Source organism: Phacochoerus africanus, chromosome 11, assembly GCF_016906955.1.
Source record: "Phacochoerus africanus isolate WHEZ1 chromosome 11, ROS_Pafr_v1, whole genome shotgun sequence".
NCBI classification, from domain to species: domain Eukaryota; kingdom Metazoa; phylum Chordata; class Mammalia; order Artiodactyla; family Suidae; genus Phacochoerus; species Phacochoerus africanus.
The window spans coordinates 97,496,755-97,522,804 of NC_062554.1; the positions used below are offsets into that span (position 1 = coordinate 97,496,755).

At 33.5% G+C, this 26,050-nt stretch overlaps 1 protein-coding gene across 4 annotated transcripts in view; it reads left to right on the forward strand.

Moving 5' to 3' along the window:
- The window catches only part of CACNA2D1 (calcium voltage-gated channel auxiliary subunit alpha2delta 1), a 482,485-nt gene that overhangs the window by 272,040 nt on the left and 184,395 nt on the right, over positions 1-26,050 (forward strand). For all 4 annotated transcript variants that reach the window (XM_047752036.1, XM_047752039.1, XM_047752037.1 and 1 more), the window contains exon 6: positions 16,401-16,530. In XM_047752036.1, coding sequence (XP_047607992.1) covers positions 16,401-16,530 — 130 coding nt within the window. The remainder of the gene's footprint in view (positions 1-16,400; positions 16,531-26,050) is intronic.

The following is a 26,050-nucleotide window of genomic DNA, read 5'->3' on the forward strand; positions in this document are numbered from 1 at the left end:
TAATTCTGCATATTCTTGAAAGCCTGCTAACATTGTCAGGTTTGCTGGAGTTGGACTACTTCATGTAAATTTTTTGCAAATTTGTGAAGAACAATAAGATAATACATTTTACATTATCACTAAACTTTATATTGGGGAAGTTCAGAGTGCTTTAGATAGCTTAATACTATTGCTCTGTAAAGCCATAGGTATTAAATAAAAATGAACCATGTTTTATGATTAGGATATTGGTTTGGCTTCTAGAGAGAGACTTAAAGTGCTAAGACATGACAAAAGGTCATTCCTCTTTGATGTCATGTTCTGTGCACAAGGCCTAATATAGCATCTCTTCATCATCAAGGCCCAGGATCCTTATCGCATGGTTTTTGCTCTCCTCACTATAACTGTTCCATGTTGTGGCCCAACATGGGTTCTCCAGTATCTACAATGATTTTTGCATCTGTACTTCAGGAAGGAGGCAGATGTTACTAAAGGACATAACCTTTGCCTTTAAGGGCATGTTCTGAAAATCATGCACGTCACTTCTACCTGTCCCCATTGTCCACAATTTAGTGACTGGTCTTGCCTAGTTACAAGAAGATATGGAGTATAATTTTCTTTTCCTCTGGATAGGCATGTATCCAAATGAAATATAGGATTCCATTACAAAAGAGAGAAGAGGGAGATTTACTATTATAGAATGAAAGTTAAGAAATGTAAGTAAATGTTGCACTTTGATACTCACTTTAGGATTTTAGTGGTTACACTTTTTTTTTTTTTAAATATTGTTGCTTATCAGATAAAGCTGGACTTACATGGATGATAAAATTTATTCACCTTACCAAAAGTTTTGCAGTGTATGGTTGGGTTTAATTGGTTACTATATTCCACCTTTATCTATGTAGTGCTTAGTATTTTATATATCAAATGGTCATATAATCATAATGACATCCTGTTTTAATTTGAATTGGGTCACAGTCACTGTTCTCTGTTGTACTTTCCTGTATACCAGCATGGTTGTATGTTTTTATTGCTCAAATTCCACAAAGGCATATCCATTATTAAAAAACTGGTGATTAGAGATTATATAATGTAGATAGCATCTCACACATTAATATTTAATGTCTTAACTAAGTGGAATACTAAATATTGAGACAGTGTTGTCAATTAATAAATTTGTCTTCATATGTTTGAATGAAGATATAAATATTATATTATCTGAGATTCCAATAAATTTTCTATTTTCTACAAATGTTATATGTCTAGCTTATGAGTAGAGTTTGAAACAGTGGGCTGAAATTTCCCCTGCAAGGGTGAAGCTGTATAAATAGGAAGGCCAGATTTAACTACAGGTATATTTTGGTTCTGACACAAAACCAAAGTGGGTTTAATTGCCTTTGGATGTGATACATTCTCCAGCTTGTCATAAATTCCACTACTCCTTATTGTCTTATTCCATCTACATCATATATCTACCCACAATTAAAATAAAATGAAATAAAATACAATTATTCCTTAAGGTAGTACAGGATAGAATCCTCAGCACATCAACATTTAAGGGAAGGTGAGGGCAGGAGGACATATACAATAGGAGCAAATGGGAATGAAGAAGAGGTAGCTTTCATAGTAACAGTAAATCGTATGAAGAAGTTCCTAACTTTAGTTTATTTTGGATTAAACTTGGAATCTCCTGATTCCTATTATTCTGGTCCATCACCAAGCTAACATTTGAATATAAAGAATGATGTGTTCAAGTATAATCTATTGATTTTGTTCATTGTAATGATGATACATGGCCTGACTTAAAGGTAAAACAAGCACTTAAAGGTGATCAATTATTTCTTTGGAGTGTAACTTTCTATCAGCTGCATCTGAATTAGTCACTTTGTGGGGAGCTGTCAGGTTGTAAGCTTTTGAAGGACTTTGATTTAAAAATTCCTCTAGAGGATTTTATAATATCTATTTTATTCTACTTAGATGAATGCTGTTTATATTCACCTTTTGGATATAAAAATAAATACTTGGTGACAGCCAGATTTACCTAAAGCTGTAACTAAAATCAGTAGTAAAATTAATGTCTCTTTGGATTGTATAATATGATTTTAAAATTATGACTGTGTTCATTTAAATGTATTTTCACCTTACAACTTAAAAATCCAAGTATAATTGGGCTAAATTGTTTGGTAAGCCATAATTCTCATGAAAGATAGAAGATATATAGCTGTGCTAGAAATTTAACTTGATCATTCCCTTGTGCTAGTTAACGTTAACGTATTTTCTTCTCTAATTACTTAGTTATGGTATCATACAATTTTTTTCCAATCAAATGCTAAGTATTCTTTAGAAAATAATTCACATACTACCTCCTCTTGAAGCCTGCCTTGTTTTTCCTGAGTGGAAAAGGGTATAACCTTCCTCTTGAGTTCCCTAAATAATTTGTTAAACAATTCTGGTTTTAATGGTATAATATCTTATTCTATAGTATTTTGGGGGGGATTGTTATTTATCTTTAGTTGTTATCTATTGTATTTTTATAAAGGGATGATCTTTTCTATTTAATTTTCATCATCTGGAGATAAAAATCTTACTCTGTTTCTCTTTAATGATTTTGAGTAATTGTTGAGATAATGCTTGTTAAATTGAGTAGGTGTTTGTGTGTTTCAGTACTCCTATTACTTACACAGCATTTGTGAAGAGGTATTCACTTTTTAAAGGGGTGCTCTATTTACAAAGTAAACAGGAAACTCTTTTCAAGCATGGTGGAAATGAAAATGTTGGTTTTGTTTCAAGATTGGCTGGAATGAAAATTAAGAGAGGAATGACAGAACTAGCTTTAATTATGGACTGTGTTTGAATTAATTTTTAATATAGACATTCATTTCCTTTGTTCATGTAACAGGGCAGGCTGCAGAGGATGGGAATGTCAGTGGCCACCGTTTCCTCATCTTTTTCCATGTGCCCCTTCCTCTCATTAGTCCTCAGTTCAGTCATGAGGACAGGAGTAAAGTCGGACAGACAGTGTAGTTTCCCCTATGTCCAAAACTGATCCAAATTGGGATTAAGTAGCAGTATTAGAATATTTATTGGCTATTATCATAAATAATAGAAGGATCAGGATTTTGGCTTCCAAGCATCATGAGATCTGATAAGGTAATTTTGTATGAAGCATGAAATCAAGCTTATTATATCAGTCCATCATACTAAAGTTTTGTCTCATTCTGCATTTAATTTGAATAAATAAGTTGCTGAATTTCATTTCTCCTTTTTTTTTTTTTTTTTTTGGTCTTTTGTCTTTTTAGGGCCACACCCACAGCATATGGAGGTTCCGAGGCTAGGGGTCTAATCGGAGCTGTTGCTGCCAGCCTATGCCAGAGCTCATGGCAACACCAGATCCTTAACCTGCTGAGCAAGGCCAGGGATTGAACCTGCAACCTCATAGTTCCTAGTCGGATTTGTTTCCGCTGCGCCAAGACAGGAACTCCTTGAATTTCATTTCTAGAGAGACTACAGCATTAATATGGTGTAATGTTTCAATGTAAGATTTTTTTGGAAAAAAAAATTTTTTACATGTTCAAAAAAAGGAACAGTAAAATGATTCTCCATAGTTGTTTTATCTGTCATTTGCTTAAATATTTTAAGATAGAGATACAATATTTCACTCCTGGATATACACATAACATGTGTAATCACTGTATACATTGTTATACAGAGTTGGTAGGAGAGTGTGATAATGAAAAGCTTATACTCTGGAGTTCACAGACTGGATATCAATCCCAGCTCTGACATTTTCTAGCTGGGTAATATGGGCAGAGTCATGTAGCCTCTCTGTTTTTCACTCTTTTGGTCTGTAAAATAAAGGTAATAGTGATACCTACTTCATACCGTTACTGTGAAAAATAAATTAGCTAACATATATGTGGCATTTACAATATTCCCTGTTTCATCGTAGACAACCCAGAAATATCAGTGAGAATAATTAAAAAATAATTATTATTATTAATATAATACATTTCAGATAGATTTGAAGTGATTTTCAGCTCCAAATGGAGCACATTTTTATATATAATGTGTGGATAATATATAATGTGTGGATATATTAACAATAATTAAAGGGCACAAGTTTGAGCCCTTTCATTTTATTGTTATGAACATTCATACATTTGTGTGAAAAACTTCAGAAAATGAAAAACAATAAGAATCAGTATAGAATCGTCAAAAAACATTTAGAAATAAATGTGAGCGCAATGCAGAGATTTGTCTTTAAATCTCTCTAAGTTTTATAATTGGATTTAAAAAGATAATTTAGTGTCAAAATAAAATAGAAGAAAATTTAATAATGCAACAATTATGATAAAATTCCACATACAAGTTCTCTTTAGTTTTGAAATTTATTTAGGGTCTTTTTTAGGTTTTTAGAGACATTTGTCCCAATAAATTCTTAAGTTTCCTAAAGATTTAGTGAGGCATATTCCCCAGAAAGCTTGAGTTGTGTCAGCAAGCTGCACTATTTTCTTAATTCCCAAAGCAAGCAAAGAGAAGGCAGAGCATTACAAACACTTGTTAATCTAATTCCAAGATCTATGTTTCAGATTGAAATCCAAAGAAATAAATTCAACCCAGAATTCCCATGTCGATAAATTGAGTTGATTTATTTGCTACATTTTATTTTATTGATCATGTTAAAAATTTTACCTGTCTGGAACATTTGGCTGGTCTGCTGAATTCTCTTGCATATTTATGTTGCTATTTATTTTCTTAGCAGTCTTGTCTACATTAAAATTAATTCCAACATAAATCTAAATGTCTTCTTAAAAGCCCAATCATTCATGATTTTATTTTATTTTATAGAAATACATCAGTCTGCTTTCTAGAATGAACTAATAGGGCTATGGATCAAACTGTGATGAAATCTATTTTAATTACTAAAGAAAGAATCGAAGTCTGTTTCTTTTCCTTTTTTAAAATTATCTAATAGTATGCAACCTTTATTTCAGGTTCTGCTAATGACTATTGTTGAATCCTCAATTATGGGATGGCATAGAGATAGAGTATGAATTGCTTCTTTATGGTAACTGCTTTAATCAGAGTTGCCTTCTTTGTGTGTGTATCTAAAATAAATGGTTTAAATATTTTCAATGCTAAATGTTTGGATTGGACTATAATAATAATAATAATAATAAACATATGTACTTATTCTATACTCATAAGTAAATGCTTATTGGTAATGTTATCACTTAAAGTTCACATTCTTCTGTTGTGGCACATACTGTTATTTTAATGATTTTCAGAAAAGACAAATGAAATTTAGTGAGCTTTAGTGACTTGAGACTTGTCCAGTTTTAGGCACGTGATAGTTGCCAGTGCAGGGAATTGAATTCAGTACAGTCCGTGTGATGCACAGCAGGAGCCATGTGCTGTGCTGCCCTGCCAATGCCATGGGCACCAGGAGAGGGCCCTGGGACGGAGCTGTTATAAATCAAGATTTAAGATTTAAAATTTTGACGTTGGGAGTTCCAGTTGTAGCTCAGAGGAAACAAATCTGACTAGTATCCATGAGGACACAGGTTCGATCCCTGGCCTCGCTCAGTGGGTTAAGGATTCAGCATTGCAGTGAGCTGTGGTGTAGGTCACGGACGTGGCTCGGATCCCACATTGCTGTGGCTATGGTATAGGCTGGCAGTTTCTCCTCTGGGAACCTCTATATGCTGTTGGTGTGGCCCTAAAAAGACATATATATGTATGTATATATATTTGAAGATGGTTTTGATTTACAGTTTTAATTTATTATAACTATCCATCATTCTGTTCATATTTAATTTTGATGTATGGATCTTGCATTTATCCAACCAGCTACATCATTGACAGTTTTTTAGTTCACAGTGACTTGCAGTAGATAAAGTAAAGTTTCTATAGTCAAAAAGATCCTTAGACTTCAAAACGTAGGTCTTCACTTATCTGATCCATTATTCCTGGTGATAGTTACCATGGGTAACTTAAAATTAATGCATGCACCTCTGTATGAAATATAGCCATACTAGGATTCATTGGGGAGAAAAATTCTTTTCAGTTTCTTCTAGGAATAGCACCTTATATTCTTTGGACCTTCTTCCAAAATTTTTGAGTTTATTTTGATAGTTTTTTTAATGCTTTGTGCACTTGGGAGTGTGCTTCTTTTGCAAGGATAGTTAAAATATTGGTTCTCAGATGCTTTGAAGTAGTGGCATGCATAATTCTCTTTTAGATTCCATATCCGATTCTTTTCTTTCCAGAAGTAGTATACAGTATATTTATTCAGAGCTTGCTGAATATTTATTAAGTTTGGGAAATTCGGTAGCATTATGTGGGCATTGTGAACTCACTCTATATACAACATAGAATAAACAGAGATATGAGGACTGGTTGGTTTTGAATGGTTATCTCCAACTTTCTTTTTCTTTTTTTTTGCTTGCGCACATGCACATGCTTAGTTTGAAAAATGCTCCTCCCGATATATTTACCTACAAATTCTTTATATGTACTACTGAAGTAATATGCTGAGAAATCTCCAAAGAGACTTCTGAATTTTTAAGATAAAGGAAAATTTTATGAAGTAGTGGTTTTAAGTGGCATGTGATGTTCAAAATCACCAGAAAAAAAAGTGTAAAGTTTTTTCTAGATACTTAGTTACTAAATGTCTGTAGTTATGATGACTTATATATTACCACTGGAAACATCCCAACAGACCATGTGCACACAGGGCATTGTCCTCAAGATAGTATATATAAATCAATAAATCCATATTTATAATAGCGTTCTTAATAATATTAACTTTTTTGCCTAACTAGTTAGGTGAACTAATTGAATCACTTTTCTGTCTGGTAATGAAGTTGAAGAAGAGCTAGTGTTGGGAGTAGAAGCTTCATCTCTGTCATTTTCTTTTTGTTCAATACAACTTCCAGTACTAGGATTTCAACTTCAATCGTTAGTAATTTCATAAGTCTTTTAAAGCTATGGCACATCTGAAGTAGGTTAAATCCTACTACAAGAACCTAATAAGTGAATATACAGATGAAGTGTGGGATAATGCATGAAAGTGACTGTGCATATGAGAAGGCAGCTCTCAACCCATCTTCTGTGGGGTACTGAGAGTATGACAGACAGATGACTTGGGACCAACTCCCACCCAGTAAGGCCAGGGAGAGAGAGTGCTCATGTCACTCCACATAGTACATATTAATAAATTTAATTATTTTTTCATTTACTAGAAATGGGTGTAACTCCAAGTTCCCATGTTTTCTTCCACCTGTCAATGAATTCTCACGTGTGGTGTATTAATTTTTATTTAAGTTCTTTCACAAAAATCGCATTGATTATCTAATACTTGAGGGAAATAACAGAAAGAATAAAACCTATGAAATTGAGGCCAGAAGCCCAACTAATGTTCTAATCCATGTTTACCTGCAAATTGTCTCTCTGATTGATGGCTGTAACTCTGCTCTGAATGTATTGCTCCTCTGGTAAATGCTGCTTTGTGCTGGCCCTCCATCATTTACATATTCTTGCAGTTATTTGGCATTAAAACAAACAAACTTGGAAATTGTTTGCTTTAAGTAAAAATGGATAGATTTCAGAATTAGAATTTTCAGAGTTAGGCAGAACCTTACAAATTTTGTTTAACTGTTTCTTAAAAAAAAAAAAAAAAATCTGAGGAGGCACAGCAAGCACATACAGAATTGAAATGAGAATGAGCATCTGGATTCATGACTGACGTGCTATCTCTCCATTCACCTGACTGCTTCCAGTGTTTGTTCTTGCTTCAGAATGAAGTAGAAAAAGCATATGTTTGGGGATTAGGAAACATGGCTTCAGGTTTATTTATTCACTAACAAATATTATAAATACAGCCAGCAGACACAATTCTAAGCGATTTGCTAGATATTAGGGTTAGATTGAACGATGTCAATGAGATCTCTTGCCGTCAGGGCATTTATGTTTTAGTGGAGTAAGACAGCAAACATGGAGCAAATGAAAAGCTTGATCAGATTTTTATGCATCCTTAAGTCCTTAAACACTGTTTAAAATATAAAAATGTTGACAAATTTCTGTCTTTAATAAAGAGAATTCTGAATATTGGATGAGCATCATTACATTTACAATGCTGATTTTTAAAAGATAACTGAAAATAAAAGGTAGTAAAATTCTTGATTACAAAGTTACGTTGGCACAATCTATCCAAGAAAGAATTGAAACAAAAGCAAACTACATCAAAGCAGTTACATAAACCAATCTTTACCCCTTCCTTTGACGTTTTATACAAAGCTACTATCGTCTTTTTCTTGAAAGGGATGAGGTGTCAGTCTGGAAATAGCTCATTCGGAGAGCAGAGACTTCTGGGTGGTAGAGAGGTTTTCATTTCTTTGTAAATATGGTGAGATCTTGGTATCCTGAAGTTCAGGCTTTTGTACATTAGCCGTAAGGTGTTAGTCTTTGCCTCATATGTAAAGGAAATTGATCTTTCTACCTTGCAAATTTTTTTTTACTCTTTTGCCCTGTCAGTATTTTTAAAAGTATATTGTCTACTCTAATCTTCATAATATAAAACATGCTTTTAGTTTTTTTAGAAGTAGATAGGCCTCATTTAAATGTTTTCCTTTTTATAATATAATATTTTTCACTATGTGGTTTCTCGGAGTGAGTTTATAGTGAGCTTTCATACTCTCTGAAATCACATCATGCTTTTCATATGCAAGAAACCATTTCACAGTCTCTTAGTAAAGAAGAAACCCTATTTGCCACTCCACAAAATTTAAGTTACATATGTTTACATAAAATAGGAGTTCCTGTTGTGGCTCAGTGGTTAACAAAACCGACTACCATCCATGAAGACACGGATTCCATGCCTGGTCTTGCTCAGTGGGATTAAGGATGTGACATTGCCATGAATTACGGTATAGGTCTCAGACTCTGCTTGGATCCTGAGTTGCTGTGGCTGTGCTGTAGGCTGGCAGCTGCAGCTCCAGTTGGACCCCTAGCCTGGGAACCTCCATATGCTGTGGGTGTGGCCCTAAAAAGACAAAAGACAGAAACAGAAAAGAAACTATTTCATAATCTCTTAGTAGGAAAAAATTCCCTCTCCACTACTCCACAAAATTTAAGTTACATAGGTAAACATAAAATAGATATGTATATATTTCCAAAGTATTTGATCCCTTTCTAATTTGAAAATTTCAAACTACTCATGGAGTTTAAATCATCCCCAGCTCTTGTCATCACACTTAGTTGTATTGTGACTCTGATGACCCTCAGGCTCACTGTGTGCCTAGTCCTGGGACAGTAGGTGATTCACACATATTCATCCATCGTGCATACTACAAATACATCTGGTTTATTTTGAAAATGTCCTGAGATTCTGTTCCAGCTTATTAAAAATGTTATTATAATCCTCATCAGCAATCTCAATACATTTTAGTTGAGGGATGCATATTTTTCTTTTAAAATTTAATGAACAAGTTTTTGCAGTGTTTAGTATCACTTTTTGACTTAATTTAGTTCATTTTTATGTATTTAATGTTTATACTTATCTCTGACTCACTGCATCATATTTAGAAAAAATACATATATATTTTCTTTAATATCCCCTACATATTTTTTTTTTGTCTTTTTGCCATTTTCTTGGGCCACATATGGAGGTACCCAGGCTAGGGGTCGAATCAGAGCTGTAGCCACCGGCCTACACCAGAGCCACAGCAACGCGGGATCCGAGCCGCGTCTGCAACCTACACCATAGCTCACGGCAACGCCGGATCGTTAACCCACTGAGCAAGGGCGGGGACCGAACCCGCAACCTCATGGTTCCTAGTTGGATTCATTAACCACTGTGCCACGATGGGAACTCCGCCCTACATATTTTTTAACTTGATTCTCTCTCTGTTACTGCATTGTTTCGGTTGTTTACTGTTCCTCCTGCTGCAAAGCCTGCATATTTCAGACTGGTCCTTCTGTTTTGTATGTCATAATTAGTAGTAGAATATATGGAGACTTAACAGTGAATGTAATTTTAAGAAGTAAGTTATGTCTTCAGGTTTCTTCTGACTGCTAATGTTATGTTCGTTGTGTTAATGTCATTTATGTTGTTATACTAAGGCTCAGCACCTTTTTTCATGTTAACTGTAAAACTTTTTCGTAATATATGGAGTAAAAATTGTCTCTGAAGAATTAATGCCATAATTTTTCTTTCACAAGGTAAATCTGAGTTAAATAATTTTTATTACTTGAAGAACTGGAGATATCTTCTGAATTCATAAAATAGTCCTTTTTTTTCATCAAACATATTATGATTAGCTGAACTCATTTTTTTCCAAGTACAATATTATTCATTAAATTCATAATTTAAAATTTTAATTTTCTTATTGTTTTGATTCAGTAAAGCAAATATACACATATTATATTTAAGTCCTTAATGCCATCTCAGTGTCATTTATTCAGTGCCATCCAACTCACATTTCCTTTTCAATTGTTTTCACCCGTGCCATACATCTCTGAGTTACATAACATCCTCCAGGAAGAAAATAGCAGCTTAAACCAATTAACTCAGGAGAGTCAACAGTGTTCTTATTGCCATCGTAACTGGATTCATTATTTACTATTCAGCCTGACCTCACAACCTGTCCAGAGCTACTACAACTGGATGAATGCTAAGCACCTGTTTCTCTATTCAGTATTTGTTAATTGGGCATGGATAACTGCAGCTGCCTTGAGGAACCTCTGCTACAAATTGATGCAAGGGATTCTCTAAAAAAGAAGGTTTTTCTGTGTGTAGTTCAGAACTGGTAACCAGCCTTAACTATTGGAATACCACAGAATGCTGATTCCCAAGGTGAACTCGTGGTTACAGAGGCAACATTTTTTTAATCCACATATTTCATACCCATAGGGCAGTGTAACAACCTTTTCAGCCTGTTTACTGTATGAAAGACTGTTTTTAACTATAATACATCCATGGTAATTATTTACATTGGATGATAATATCATGCCTAAATGTGTATTATGTATCCAAATTTTTGTTTGATATTGAGAATACAACTAAGACTAAAATTTTCAAAAAATCAAGGGTGAAACCCTGTGAAAGTTGCAAGGCCCTATTGTAAATAATATCTATAAAATAGTTGCAAAAGCAAAAAGGATGTATTTAGAGGTGGAAGTTTTAAAATATACACATATACACAGTGGAGAATTATATACTCGTCTGTAGCCTCTGGTTACTAAAGTAGTTGTTTCATTACACAAGAACCCTTTATTTAATCCCTTCACTAGTGATAGAGAAATACCAATTGTAATACTTCTGTGCAGGGTCTCAGCTCTTAATTTAGTATCAACTAATTTTCTCACAGTGTTGTGGGACACAGAGAATAAAAGAGAGCAGCCATACTGTGATTGTGAGCATACTTTTCTCAGTGATCATATTCAGTCTGAATTGTGCACTGGATTTAGCTGGTTTCTACTGCAATTTAGGTAGAGTATGTAAACTTTTAATTTCTGAACATTTTGCTGTTAGCAGAAACAGTTTTAATACCATGAAAAAGATAGCAAAATATTAAAAACAAATGTTTTATTATAAATATCAATTCTGAGTGTTTCATTTGTGATAAATACACAGTCTTTTGTGTCTGTCATAGACTTATCACTGTAACTTTACCAATTAAATTTGCTAATGTGTACTGCTTGTAAAATTGAATGACCCCATCCAACATTGGCTGTTGCCTCTGTCTCTGAGTGATCTCATCTATTATTTAATAACTGAAATTATGTTGAGCTGAATACTAGGAGAAACATACTTCCCATGTTTCACTTCTGTGTTTTACCAAATGCACGTGAATACATTTTAGAATTGCCCTGCTCAGTGTCTCTACACATTAATATGGGATAGTCTGGAGACTTCAGAAGAGATGTTTTGGGAGAAAAGTGTTAGAAAGAGACATGCTAACTTATTTTTTCTTGTATGTGATCTGGTAGACAAGGATGTCTTAATTCCCAGGGAAGAATTTATTTGAAATTTTAATTAATACATTAAGCCATATGCGTTAAGCAGTTTTCCTCAGTCACTTCCTCTTTGTTTAATATTCGCTCTATTTTAATTTTGCTGTATGATGCCGTAATATATAAAGAAAGGTGAAGATGGATTATGGAGATATCAGGAAGAATAATTTCATAAGCTTGAGAAAATGAGTTACATTTAGAAAATTAATATTTTCATGCAATTATTTCAATTTATAGAGACAATAATAAAGGGGAGGGCATAGGGAACAGCCGTATTATTTTTTCTTAATGCATTTAGCAAGTGCACATTAAAGCTAGTCTTGGTATGTGATTATATAAGTTGAGAAGTACTTTATTTTAAATTATTCCTAAAAGCCCTTTACATGTCAGTTTAAAAGTTCAAGAATCTCTATTAAAATACATTTAAAACATAATTTTTCAGTATGAGAGGATTGAGAGGAAAAAGCAACTTCACCTTGGTAAAATAATCAAATAATGCTTAATAGCATTCTAGAGGGAACTTAAAACAATAATATTTATAAATTGCAAGTATAGTACATGTTTATGGTATTATTTTGGGAACAACAAGAAAGCATATAAAGGTAAATGTTGTTACTGTAAAGCCAATGATAGTACTGATAATGTTTGCTGTGTACTCTTCCCGTCATGTCTCCCTCTCCCTCTCTTTTTCTCTAAAAATACTGGCTCTTTTTCTTTTCTTTCTTTATGCTGAACATCTACTTTTAAACCTAAAAGCATTTTAAACTACAACATATACATGCACTCCCAATGTAATTACTGTTACTTAATAACAATATAAAATTGCGTCTATCATAATTATTGTGACCGTCTTACTATTGTTGGACATTTAATTTGCCTCAAGGTTAAGATATTAAGTGGGATTTATATGTGTTATTAAATCCTCTTTATTCCACTCTATCATTAAATCTTGAGTGAGTGAATGAATGAAATATTTGTACGTATCCAGTCTTAATCCTAGTTCATCCATATATGTGACCATCACGTATTTAATCCTTTAATTTTCATATATCTAAATTTTGCTAGAGATGGATATAGATAGGATTTCTAGAAAAGATATGCTTATCAAAACTAATGTGATATATTCTAAAATTATTGAAAAGGGGCTATAATTTTTTCATAGCTGAAAATGACTTTTTAGATCCTTTGATTTGAGCGTTCTTAATTTAGGGTAAGTGAGGATATAGAATAAACTGAAAGATTCTTTTAAAAGACACCCCCCCCCATGATATACTGCTTTACTAGGTGAGAAGGTTCCCCAGGTGAATCTAATATGCCCCAAGGGAAAAGGACCTCACCTATGGCCCAACATCATTCATTGTATAAGTCAGAAAACTGAAGCCCAAGTAACAGTGACTGGCCCAAGTCCAAGATGTTATTAATGCAACAGGGTAGAAGCAAATCTCTTGATGTCTCTACTTTTCCCTATGCCTTTCCATGGTTTTTGGTATATTCTTTGTAATAGGTTTTATATGGAAAAAAAAAAAAAGAAATCTAGGATCACCTAAGCTTGGGATCACTAGGTTAAACACAGTTTTCTTTAGTGAAGCTTATCTCAGAACTTGTGATGTGCCATTGTGCTTTGTTATTATCTTAATAGAAGAATAGAAGAGTATTTCCCCAACTTATTTCCTTGGGTATCTTTAAGGACTATTGTCCTTTGAAATGTTCCTTTGACAAACATAACTGGCCATATTACCATGTGCATGCCTCTATTATTCAGTAAAAATAAAACGGTATTTCTACCCTGTGGAGGAGACATCCATTAATCTGCTTATTTTTATCTTATTTTTTTGAAAGTTTTATTTAAAAATGTATGTCTATTTTCCAACTTTAAAGCGGTGGGCATGGAGTTCTCATCGTGGCTTAGTGGAAATGAATCCGACTAGTATCCATGAGGATGAGGGTTCTATCCCTGACCTTGCTCAGTGGATTAAGGATTTGGCATTACAGTGAGCTGTGGTGTAGGTAGCAGACATGGCTCAGATCTGGCGTGGCTGTGGCTTTGGCATAAGCCAACAGTTATAGCTCCGATTTGACCCCTCGCCTGAGAACTTCCATATCTTGCAGGTGTGGCCATAAAAAAAAAAGTAAAGCAGTGGATATGCCATTTTAGTGCGTATGATGGCCACCTGTAAGGTTTGTTGAGCTGATGGATTGCTCAACCCCTCCTCTGGCGTTTCCAGTTGACTTGGTCTGGGGTTGGGCCTGAGAATTTTCATTCTAAAAAGTTTCAGCATTTGTTAATATTGCTTCTTCAAAGGCCACCCTGTGAGAAACCTCTGCTTTAAAATAAATACTGAGGCTTTTCATTAATTCAGAACTTTTGGAGCTGAGAATAATAATGACCTCATTCATTAGTTAGAACCCTCTTTACATTCATATTATTAATGGGAATAGTTTGTTTTAATATTCCCTTCTCCTATTCAAGTCAAATCTACAGGAATAGATACCATATAATGGAACATAGATTTTTAAATATATTAAAATTAGCAGTTGAATCCAAGACTGAATCCAAGTTACTGCTTTTATTCTTTCCTTATTAGCTGTTGGAATCATGGCAGATGTGTCAGGTTAAGTGTTCGTTGCCCTAGGGTTTCTCTTTTCCTTGTCATCGTTCTTATTTGTCTCTTTTTTTTAATCCTTCATACTGCACACAGATAACCTCTGTTTCAGAAAAGAGTATGAATTAATGATTCTTGGATGGAGATATTTTGCCAAACTTTGGACTTTCAACACTACTGTTTTGTATATTAAATTTGTCAATGAGGGGAAAATTAAATCTTAGTGGCTTTCACATAAATAGAAATTAGTGATCTGTCTTCAAATATTTTTTATCAATGACAAATTTTACAGTCCAAATCATACATACCCATATTACATATCCAATTAATGTATACATTTACACATTTATATCAAATGAAATCACTCCTTTATAATATAGTACTTCCTCCTATTCTAGAGAATGTATTTTCTTATTTTCTTTCAACTGTGTTTCATTTAAAAAATAATTTGATCATGACCTATTAAATTCATCTCATTACCTAATGATGGGTTGGGCCTACAAAATTAGAAGCCATTGATTAAAAAAGTCCTGTTGCTAAAATTTGTGTTGAAATAATCTTTAGAGAGGAAAAAATGCATACACAAGTGTATGTGTTTGTTTGTGTATGTAGGTATTAAAATTCTTGGATACTAATAGGTTTTCTGACTATGAAAATTTTATAGACATTGTCACATCTTTCTAGACTTTGTATTGCCATGTTCTGCCAGCCTTCATATGAAATTTTCTGTTTGTACACCTAAGTCTTGTTTATCACTAGCATCATGTGTGCTGCTAAAATAGTCAAATGTTGTGATTTTTTTTTCAGTATTTTTTTTTTAGGAGATTACCTTTGGGATATGGAAAATATTATCCCCTCAAATGAAGGAGTTGATAATATAGGTCTGAGTTTAATCCAAAAATGTTTAGTTAGAAAAGGGTTAAAACAACTTTATTTGAACTAGAAAAAAAAGTTTAACATAATTAGTCAAAAACAGTTGCTTGAGAGATGCATTTGGATAAAAGAGTGAGATTCTTAGTTTCTCACCAGGGGAGAAACTGAATTACCTTGTAATTCAGAATTGAAAGCGTGGTTCAGATAGGTTGAAAATTAATCTTCAATCTTAAACTCTTGTGGGATTTTCTTAAATCGTTATTGATTGGATTTTTGCTCCTACCTCAAGAGAGAAATTGGTTGAAGCTGGAATTCAATTGTACTTAAAGGTACAATAGCTCTCTTTTCCCCCTAGTTAGTATTTGTACTTTCTTTTTTAAAACAGAAATTGATATATCTGGAAAATATGCAAAATTAAGGGAATATGACATAAAGTAATCTGCTTTTGTTTTTTGTTTTGTTTCTTGTTTTTTTTTGTTTTGTTTTTTTGTTTTTGGCTGTCATGTGTATCATTAGTTACCAAACCTAGAGTTATATAAATTTGGTAACGTAAGTGGTGCTATTAATTCGGGGGAAACTTTTAATTTGATACACTTAAAGGCACTTATTCTATTTTTTAAATGTGCAGTTTACTAAGTACTAGAGGTGGGAAAGCTCTGGTCCTCCTAGGATGATTCTGAGTGACTCCAGTGTAGAGGAAATTAGAAAAGTTAGGTTATAATGTGAATCCTATCATGAAGGTATAATGTGAATGCTAATACCTGAATGGGAGTTTGTGTGTCTGATGTCATCATGGTATATATTTTAAAATAGTCTTGCATATCAGTTTTCTTTTGAAGATTGTGCATTTGCAAATGAAGAAGTGAATATGAGAATATCTGTTAGCATAAAATTGTAATATTCTGTTTATTCTCTATCTTTTCTTTATAGCCTGAAAAAAATGACAGTGAGCCAGGCAGCCAGAGGATAAAACCTGTTTTTATTGATGATGCTAATTTTGGGCGACAGATATCTTATCAGCATGCAGCAGTCCATATTCCCACCGACATCTATGAGGGCTGTAAGTAAAGGCATATGAACAACTCTTGGAATACTGTGCTCTCATCCATTTTATATATCTCATATTTTGAAAAAAGGAGCAAATATGAAACCGCTTTTTTTTTGAATATGTCATTGAGAGGCTATGGTAAACTCTGACTTATGCAAAAGGAGAAACCTAACTTTCATGAGCAATATATTTTTCATATGGTCTCACTATGTGGATATTTGCAGGAGAGCATGTATCCGTGGACTTTTGCTCTATTGTTTAACAAATAATTCTGCCTTTCCAATTAATATTCATGACTTTGAAATTAATATATTTATTTAAAAAACTCAAAACTATGTAGCATTAGTCCCGTCAATTAGAAAGGTTGTAGAGCGTGTGGGTAATCCAGAGTTCTAAGTCCTGGGTTAAATTAAATTTCAAGTCTAATCTTAGTGTTATTTTCTTGGGCAAATCCCTGAACTTTCTGGGCAAGCATTTTTCTTACCCAAAAAATGGGGGTAAGATTACTAACCCAAAAGTTCATTTGAGGATAAAGTTAACATATTACAGTTTTCATAATAGTGCCAGGCTCATAGTCAACGCTATGTAAATGTTGGCTGTTATTATTAATTACAGTTAAAGTTTGTTTAGACACAAAGTAATAAGGACAAGGACTAATAGAAGCAGTTAGCTTTTATTTTTTGAATTGACCATGAGAGTATTTGTTGTTTAAAAGGGAATTTTTTATTAAATGATTATTTTCATACATAAATTTCATCTGTCAAATTGTATGTCATTCTTGTTTCATCTTTTTAATATTTTTAAATGTACATATTGCTTTTAATCGTATCAAGTCTTTAAAGATATTAAACATCTGATTTTTCCCCAGATATAATAGAAACAAAATGGTGTATTTAAGTAGTTTCTGATGTTATATGAGAATTAAATAAAATTTGACTTTTTTACAATACAATTCACCCTATTAATTACAAGTACTTTTAGAATTTTTAAGGACTTAGATTGGTTTTGGATGTTTGAGTTCTGTTTTGTTGTGTTTTGGTTTTTTGGTTTTGTTTGTCCATTGTATTCTTTTTTTCAAGAATTATTTTTGATGTTTGCTATTAAATTGTGTATCTATTATAACATCCACTAGGCAGATCATACTGAGCTGTATGGTTGTGTTTCTTATTTTTTTTATAAATAATATTGCATCCACTTAAGTTCCTTTCAATATTTTTGTCGCCTATTTTGTCTTGGGTATGTGAACAGGATAATAATCTCATCACTCTAAAATTATGTTTCTCTTGGATTCGCATTAGAAGAACAAACTGGATATAGAAGGTTTGAGTCAAAACTTTTTCTATCAATACTCTGGATATCATGTCCCTGTTCTCTGATCTACGTTTTGCCATGTTGAACAAACTTGAGGCCACCTTGAGTGTTTTTAATTTGTTAGAAAATTGTAATGATTGTGTTTGTTTTGTTGCCAACAGTGATTAGTGATTATCCAGAAATCCTCAAACTTTCAACACATTCTCAAGGAAGGTTATCAGAATTTTGTCAGGGAGGAAGAGATCACCGTTCCCCCCCACCCCCCAACCCCACACCCGGCTCTTCTTGAGTTCTTTTGGCTGATCTAATAATTAAGGTGACACAAAACAGATGAACAGATTAATTTTTAAGAACATTAATTTGTATGCATGTTAGTCTCATAAAAATGGGATCACTGAAGTGTCCAAAGTAGGCCAATTGTATATCATTTTTAGAAAAAAAATCATTTGAGAAAATGTGGATCTGGTGTTGTCACTGCTGTGATGTAGGTTCGAATCCTGGTCTGGGTATTTCCACACGCTGCAGGTGTACCCAAAACAAACAAACAAAACACAAAAAGCAAAACAAGGGGACTTGTGCTTGGGGCAGCATACTAATGAAGAAGTAACAAAAAGTGTTTATACAATTGCTTAGCCTTGAATTCCATAACTCTGGTGATAAAGATGCTTTCTAGGGAGTATCCTGTCCTGGGCCTAACAAACTTTACACATTTTAAAAAAAGGCTTCTTTGTTTTTCTAAAAACCATATACTACAGTAGCAGACATTTTAATGTTAAATGCATATTTAACATAGAAAGTCTCCAAAAATATCATTTCCCGAAACTAATCTTGACTGTTTTATAGTCCTATAAAACATGTTTTTATTTTTTATTTTTATATTGAAGTGTGGTTAATTTACCATGTTGTGTTAGATTCAAACCTACAACAAGGTGGTTCAGTTATAGATACATATGTATCTTTTTTTTTTTTCAGATTCTTTCCCCTTCTAGGTTATTACAGAATATCAAGTAGAGTGCCCTGTGCTATACAATAGATCCTTGTTGGTTATCTATTTCATATATAGTGGTGTGTATGTGTTAATCCCAAACTCCTAATTTATCCCCCCCCAAAAAAATATGTGTTTAAATGTAGACACTAACATGAAATAACACAAATGGGATTTTTCAGTTTGCTTCCTCCTACCCTCTAGTATAGTAGAGAGATTGTTTTATTGTTGTTCTAAACTATTAAAATGCTGAAAATAGGAAGAAATTATTTCTTCTGGAGTAAGTTATCCAGAGAATATAAAAACATGACTTTGCTTAATTTTTCAATGAGATGATATGAAAAAATAACTTTTCCCTAGATAGTAAGAACCTAAAATAATTGGAACCTGATTCATTAGTCTAGTAAATTATAATATCTCATTATAAATATCAACAGTATTTATTATACCTTTGTTAAATAATTTTGAAGGAGGGGGAACTGAAGCTGAGTCTTTAATGAAAGTCCACATGACTGGTAAGAAATGGGGTCAAATTTTAAACAAATTATAATTCCAAACTTTATACTTTTAAGTACTACAATAGATAAAATTTCTGATATGTTACTTGTAGAGGTAATTTCAACTTACTTATATATTACTTGGAAGTCAGGAATGGCCACAGGAAATAGTAAGATACTTTGCATAAGAATCTTCCTTTTCTTATTTCTTTTGCTCTTTATTATTATTATTATTATTTAGTTGAAATCATGTTCATTAAGTATTCATCTCTTTTATGCTGGAACAGACATAAAATACAATAAACTAAATCTGAACATGTCTTTTTAAGAGTACTGTCACATAATATACCCATCTTTTTTTTCTCATTAGGATTCCTACAAAATGTTTTCCTTTCTAATTGAAAAAAACTATTTGTGAATATTTACAGAGGGTGCTTTAAAAATACTTTGATTAAAATCAATAAGATAAAATATTGAAATGGATGTTTTCAGAAGTTGTAAGACACTTTGGTATGTGGCATAAATTTTTAAAACAAGGGAAAAGAAGCTCTGTCTTTGGATTATTTACTTAGTCCCATTTGTTTTTATATTGGCTTCTCCTTTGCTGAAATCTCATCAGTAAGACTCTGACCTTGTGTGGCCTGCAATGCTTTAAAATTCATATCTGGTGTTATGAGTTGTGTGAGTAAATGGCACAGCAGTAAAATCAGAAATGTCAACAAGATCTTGAAAATTTAATAATTACCAGTATTTTTCATGCAATTCATTGGAACATATCAGATGGACAGGATCATTCTGGATTTCTGAATGTAATAAATGTGAAAGCATACTTAATTGAAAGCTTAAATGTAGGAAACGGGCTCTTCTTTCACTTAAAGATAGTTTGTCACTACATTCTCATAGCTCATGTTCTAGTTTTCCAAAGATGATTACTTTTGAAAGTCTCTTAAATTCATGCGATTTTTTTTTTTTTTTTGCTTTTTATGACCACACCTGTGGCATATGGAAATTGCCAGGCTAGGGGTCAAATTGGAACTATAGCTGCTGACCTATACCACAGCCACAGCAATGCAGGGGATCCAAGCCACATCTATGACCTACACCACAGCTCATGGCAATGCTGGATCCTTAACCCACTGAGCAAGGCCAGGGATCTAACTCAACATCCTCATGGATAATAGTTGGGTTTATAACCCTCTGAGCCACAATGGGAACCTCCCACATGTGATTATTTTGATCCATGATATATTTAAAGTTTTCAAATAGGATGTTTAATTAAACTCCTGTCTGAAAGGTTTTACTTTTGAGAATTTCACTGGTTGATAAATTTATATTAGAGGACACCCGAACCATGCTTGATTTTCAGTCCTAATTTATCTGAGTATAGTAAATAAGCAATGAACTAGGTAAAGGGGCTGAATATTCTGAATTTATTTTAAACAGAACTTTATTAATTTGTTAATCAGTTTAGATTTGAGTATATCGAATGTCTTCATAGAATATTTTAGTTATTTGTCATTAGAAATTTATGATATTTATTTATAGATTTACTAAAAATGTGAAAGAATATATGCCAGTAAGAGAAAATATTAAAGAAATCCAACTTGCAGAACTTTGAAGCACTAAATACTTTTGTCCTTATACTTACTTGTAGTGTAAGCGAGGCAATTTATAGTTTCTATTTTATAAATTTAAAAATAACCACACTTTTATCACAAAGATACATTTATTTTGATAAAAGAAGACAGGAGAATTTTCAGGAGTTGTATTATGATCCTTGGAGGTCTCATATGCTGTAGCAGAAATACTTTTTATAAATTGAACTATCTATAATCACTTATACTTGCTCTTTTTAATTTTTTAAATTGAGGTATAGTTGATACACAATATTATATGTTTCAGTTGTACAACATAGTGATTTACAATTTTTAAAGATTATATTCCATTTATACCTATTATAAAATATTGACCATATCCCCTGTGCCACACAGTATATCCTGGTAGCTTATATTAAACATAGTAGTTTGTACCTCTTAATCCCCCATCCCTATCTTGCCCCTCTTGATGTTCATTTGCCTTGTGATAGAAAATAAAGCTACTCTACCTCAAATTATGTAGTATAAAAATTATCGAGGATGGAGTTCCTCTCATGGCTCAGTGGTTAGCGAATCCAACTAGGAAACATGAGGTTGCGGGTTCAATCCCTGGCCTCGCTCAGTGGGTTAAGGATCCCGCGTTGCCGTGAGCTGTGGTGTAGGTAGCAAATGCCACTCAGATTCTGCGTTGCTGTGGCTCTGGTGTAGGCCTGTAGCTACTGCTCCAATTGGACCCCTAGCCTGGGAACCTCCATATGCCCCGGGTGTGGTCCTAAAAGGACAAAAGGACAAAAAGACCAAAAATAAATAAATAAATAAATAAAAATTACCAAGGAAAAAACTGCTCAGTTTTTGCTGATGATTATGTGATAGTTCTTCATAATCTTCTGTAAATTTTAGCAACTAATCTGTTCCAAGACATGGCCACTACTTTTTTTTTTTTTTTGGTCTTTTTGCTATTTCCCTGGGCCACTCTCACGGCATATGGAGGTTCCCAGGCTAGGGGTCTAATCGGAGCTGTAGCCCTTGGCCTATGCCAGAGCCACAGCAACGCAGGATCCGAGCCGCGTCTGCAACCTACACCACAGCTCACAGCAGTGCCAGATCCTTAACCCACTGAGCAAGGGCAGGGATCGAACCTGCAACCTCATAGTTCCTAGTCGGATTCGTTAACCGCTGCGCCACAATGGGAACTCCGGCCACTACTATTTAATTGGAGATTGCTAATAGTTTACACGTACTTTTTTTTTTTTTTTTGGCTGCACCCACAGCATGTGGAAATTCCTGGGCCAGGAACTGAACCTGAGCCGCAGCAGTGACAACACTGGATCCTTAACCTGCTGCGCTGCAAGAGAACTCCCCTTATTTACTGTTTTTAAAACTCCCTTCATTCTGTTGTTCCACTAAGTAACAAGTTGGTAATATCCTTTTACAGAATAGGAAAGCTCATATTCTAATTGGTATGCTCAATATAAATCAGGCTTTCTGACTCCATTACTCTGACATTTGTAAAGTCAGAAAACAACCCTTAGGATATTTATTTAGTGTGCTCTGGCCAAAGGCTACATTCAGAAGGAGTGTGTGTGCTTTCAAGTTTATCATTTGTATTTTTCCCACAAATTAGTTCCAGTGAAAAGATTTCAGTAGAGTGATGTTAGTTTTTAGTATTACTTCAACAAGTAGATTTTGTAACAGTGAAAACTTGCACATGATATTGGTACAATATAGACTTCTATTGGATAATCTTATTCTCTAACTAACTTTCAAATAGAGAAAAGACAAATGGGAAGCACTTTAAATTGTGAATTCTTTGGGTAACAGGTAATTTGAAGGAAATGCAGGCCATGGGAAATATGATTATTTGATGTTATCTAGAGTGATTAATATTAGTAAAGCAGATTACTTAGGATGTAACTTGTTTGATTTATAACCAAAGTATATTTTCAAAATGTTGACAAAGAGGATATTAACATAAACTCTAGTTAACATTTTATTTCACATGATGTGTTTTTGAAATATACAGTTTGTCCTTTTAAAGTTATATTACTACTTATGAATAATGATGAGGTAAAAAAAGAATATTTTCCAAGTGAATCAGTGATTAAAGAATAATGCACTAAAATACAATAACTGACAATAATTGAGAATTTTAGATGTCTAATAATATTTTTTATATTCTGTATCAACTGATGAAGATTAAGCATTTAATAAAGTCTTACACTTATTTTTCCAGTTTTATTGAGATGTAATTGACAAATAAGAATTTGGATCAAGATACAATAATACGAAATGTCTTAACATTAGTGCATTTTGAAGTTTTCTGTTAGTTTTTTTAACCAGATAATTTATGAAAAGAAGTTTTTGCAATCCTGGATGATGAATCATTCCATGCTATACAGTTGTATGTCTAATGATTAAAAGAGTGGATGTCTTTTAAATGGTTATGATATCAACAAAGTAGCTTTCCTTTGTTGTACAAAATACTCTTTAAATTATAAAGCCTTGGTTCTAAACCATGGAACTAGAAATCTGATAAGTGCTAAAAAGAAACACTTTTAAGAAGTATAGCTGATTCCATAAGAAAATGATCATCCTTTGTATTAAAAAAATGAATTTTCTTAATTAACATCACTTCTCATTAGGAGCAGAAAAATGAAATAGTATGAACATCATGAAAAAACATTGAGGACAAGTCTGAGGTACAAATTACTAATTTTTAGAATAGAGTATTTAATATGTATGAGTCAAAGAGAAGTGATTCCACCTCAGGGGGGAATTTTGCATAGCCTTTGATTGGTCTTCTCTAATGATGTTTCTCTAATACATTCATTTCATAGATAACAATGTAGTGTTCATTTTCTGATAGAAAAATATGGGACACAGGTAGACACAAAAGTCAGAGACACAGTCTTCTGCTCTTATAGATACTGGTCCTTTAATTGATTTGGAATTATAGAATGACAGACCAATTGGCAGTAACAGTTTTATGAATTTTATAAATTGCTGTGGAATGAATTGTATCCCTCCCAGTTTCACATGTTGAAGCCCTAATCGTCAATATGATTGCCTATACTTGGATAGGGCCTTTGGGAGGCAATTAAGGTTAACTGAAGTTTTTAGGGCTTGGCCCTGATCTGGTAGATTTGATGGTTTTATAAGAAGAGGCGCACACACACACACACACACACACACACACACACACACACACACACACACACACACACCACACACACACACACACACACACACACACACACACACACACACACACACACACACACACACACACACACACACACACACACACACACACACACACACACACACACACACACACACACACACACACAGGCATATGAGGAAACAGAAGGAATGCAGCTGTCAACAAGCCAGAAATAAAGCTCTCACTGGGAACCTAATTGGCAAATACCTTGATCTTGGATTTCTTAGGCTCTAGAACTATGAGGAAATACCTAGTCTGTGGTATTTTGTTATGGCAACCTGAACTGGCTGAGACACAAATTTCTTCTTAAAGAAAAATTGCTATATGATTAAACTCAGGTTAAAAGAGTAAATATAAAATCAACAATGAAAAATTGGATATTTCGCAGCTTATCCTGAGATGTATGGTTTAGAAATATTGGGCTGTTTAAGTCTCAATTTGCAAGACCTTTTTTGCATTTTAATTCAGAATTGTAATTTCTGTACTTGCCTTTGAAGTGATTAGGCTGAAAATAAATGAATGCTTACCAAACTCAGTAGATAAATAGACTTGAATTGGAAAGACAATTAATTTGCAATTCTAGGCATACATAGTAATAGTAATTAGATGGATTGTTTTCTTGCAGTATTCCCTATGTTACAGTTCCCAAGTGAATGGGCACATAGGCTCTGCAGATGTAGAGCCTGAAATTTATAGTTACTGATAGGTGGTTTTGCTTCATTATTTTTAAGAGAAGGCAGTAGAGTATTAAAACAGTCTGATTGACTGTCCAGTCATTTGATCATGGTGTCCTGTGTCCAGGATGGTGTTGGGAGTTACACTGATAAGCTGTTTCTTACTAGTCTGTGCAGATAACATTGTCCTGTGCATGTTACAAAGTGATTATATTTTAGAATACTGTCCTCTGGTTGAATTTGTGAAGCATCCCAGTCCCTTATTTGAAATTTGAGGGCTATTTTAACCCATAATAATATTTAGGATTATGCAAACTTCTAGATCTCATTGAAAATAAATTTGTAAGCTCTTGAGACAGTTTTAACTGCAAGATCCACGCAGTTCTTTCATATAGACATCTGTTATGGTGGTTTTATCCATCTTCTGTATCAATTACCATCTTATTGACAACCACTCATTAGAACATGCCATGTTTTCTCAATTGTGCTGTAGGTAATACAATTATATCAGGATTCTTGGTGGAGTAATGTTTTGCTGGCCGGATAAACTTGGGAAATATTGTATATATTTAGCTCCCTCTTTGGAGATTCATAGTTCACATTAATTTTTAATGTAGCTCAAAGAAATTAGTAGGAATAAACACAGTCGAAGTTGTTATAACCACTCACATATTGCAAATACATATTGCATTTAATACTCACATACTGCAAATATATATTTCATTTAATACTCACATACTGTAAATACATATTTCACTTAATTCACATAATAACTTTATATTCAGAATTTTTTATACTGTCTGCAAGTAGGCACAATACCTTTGGTACATTTACAACTCATTTAGTTATGTCTGTAAATCACCTTGTCTAGGTGTGACATGCACTTTGTTGTAAAGATCTAACTTTATTTTGTTAGACTCAAAACTTTTTCAGTCTAACTGAAATGAGTGGATAAAGATGCCTTTCCTGGTGACTCTCAAGTAATAAAATAGTCTTCGTTGCTTTTAGACATAAAAAAAATTTAATCCAAAATAGTCTCAATTCAGAAGTTAAAATGTCTGTTCCCATGTGGTAGTCAAAGTTCTGGGTTTCAGTTAGTGTTAACTCTCCCCATCCTCCACATCCTATACCTAATGGGAGCCTACAATGGAAAGGAGGCAAAGGGGATGGGGATACTTCCTAGCTGTTGTGTGTATTTTGCCTCCACCAGGTAGAAGCACTGAGGGGAAGAGAGGGCAGAGAATGAT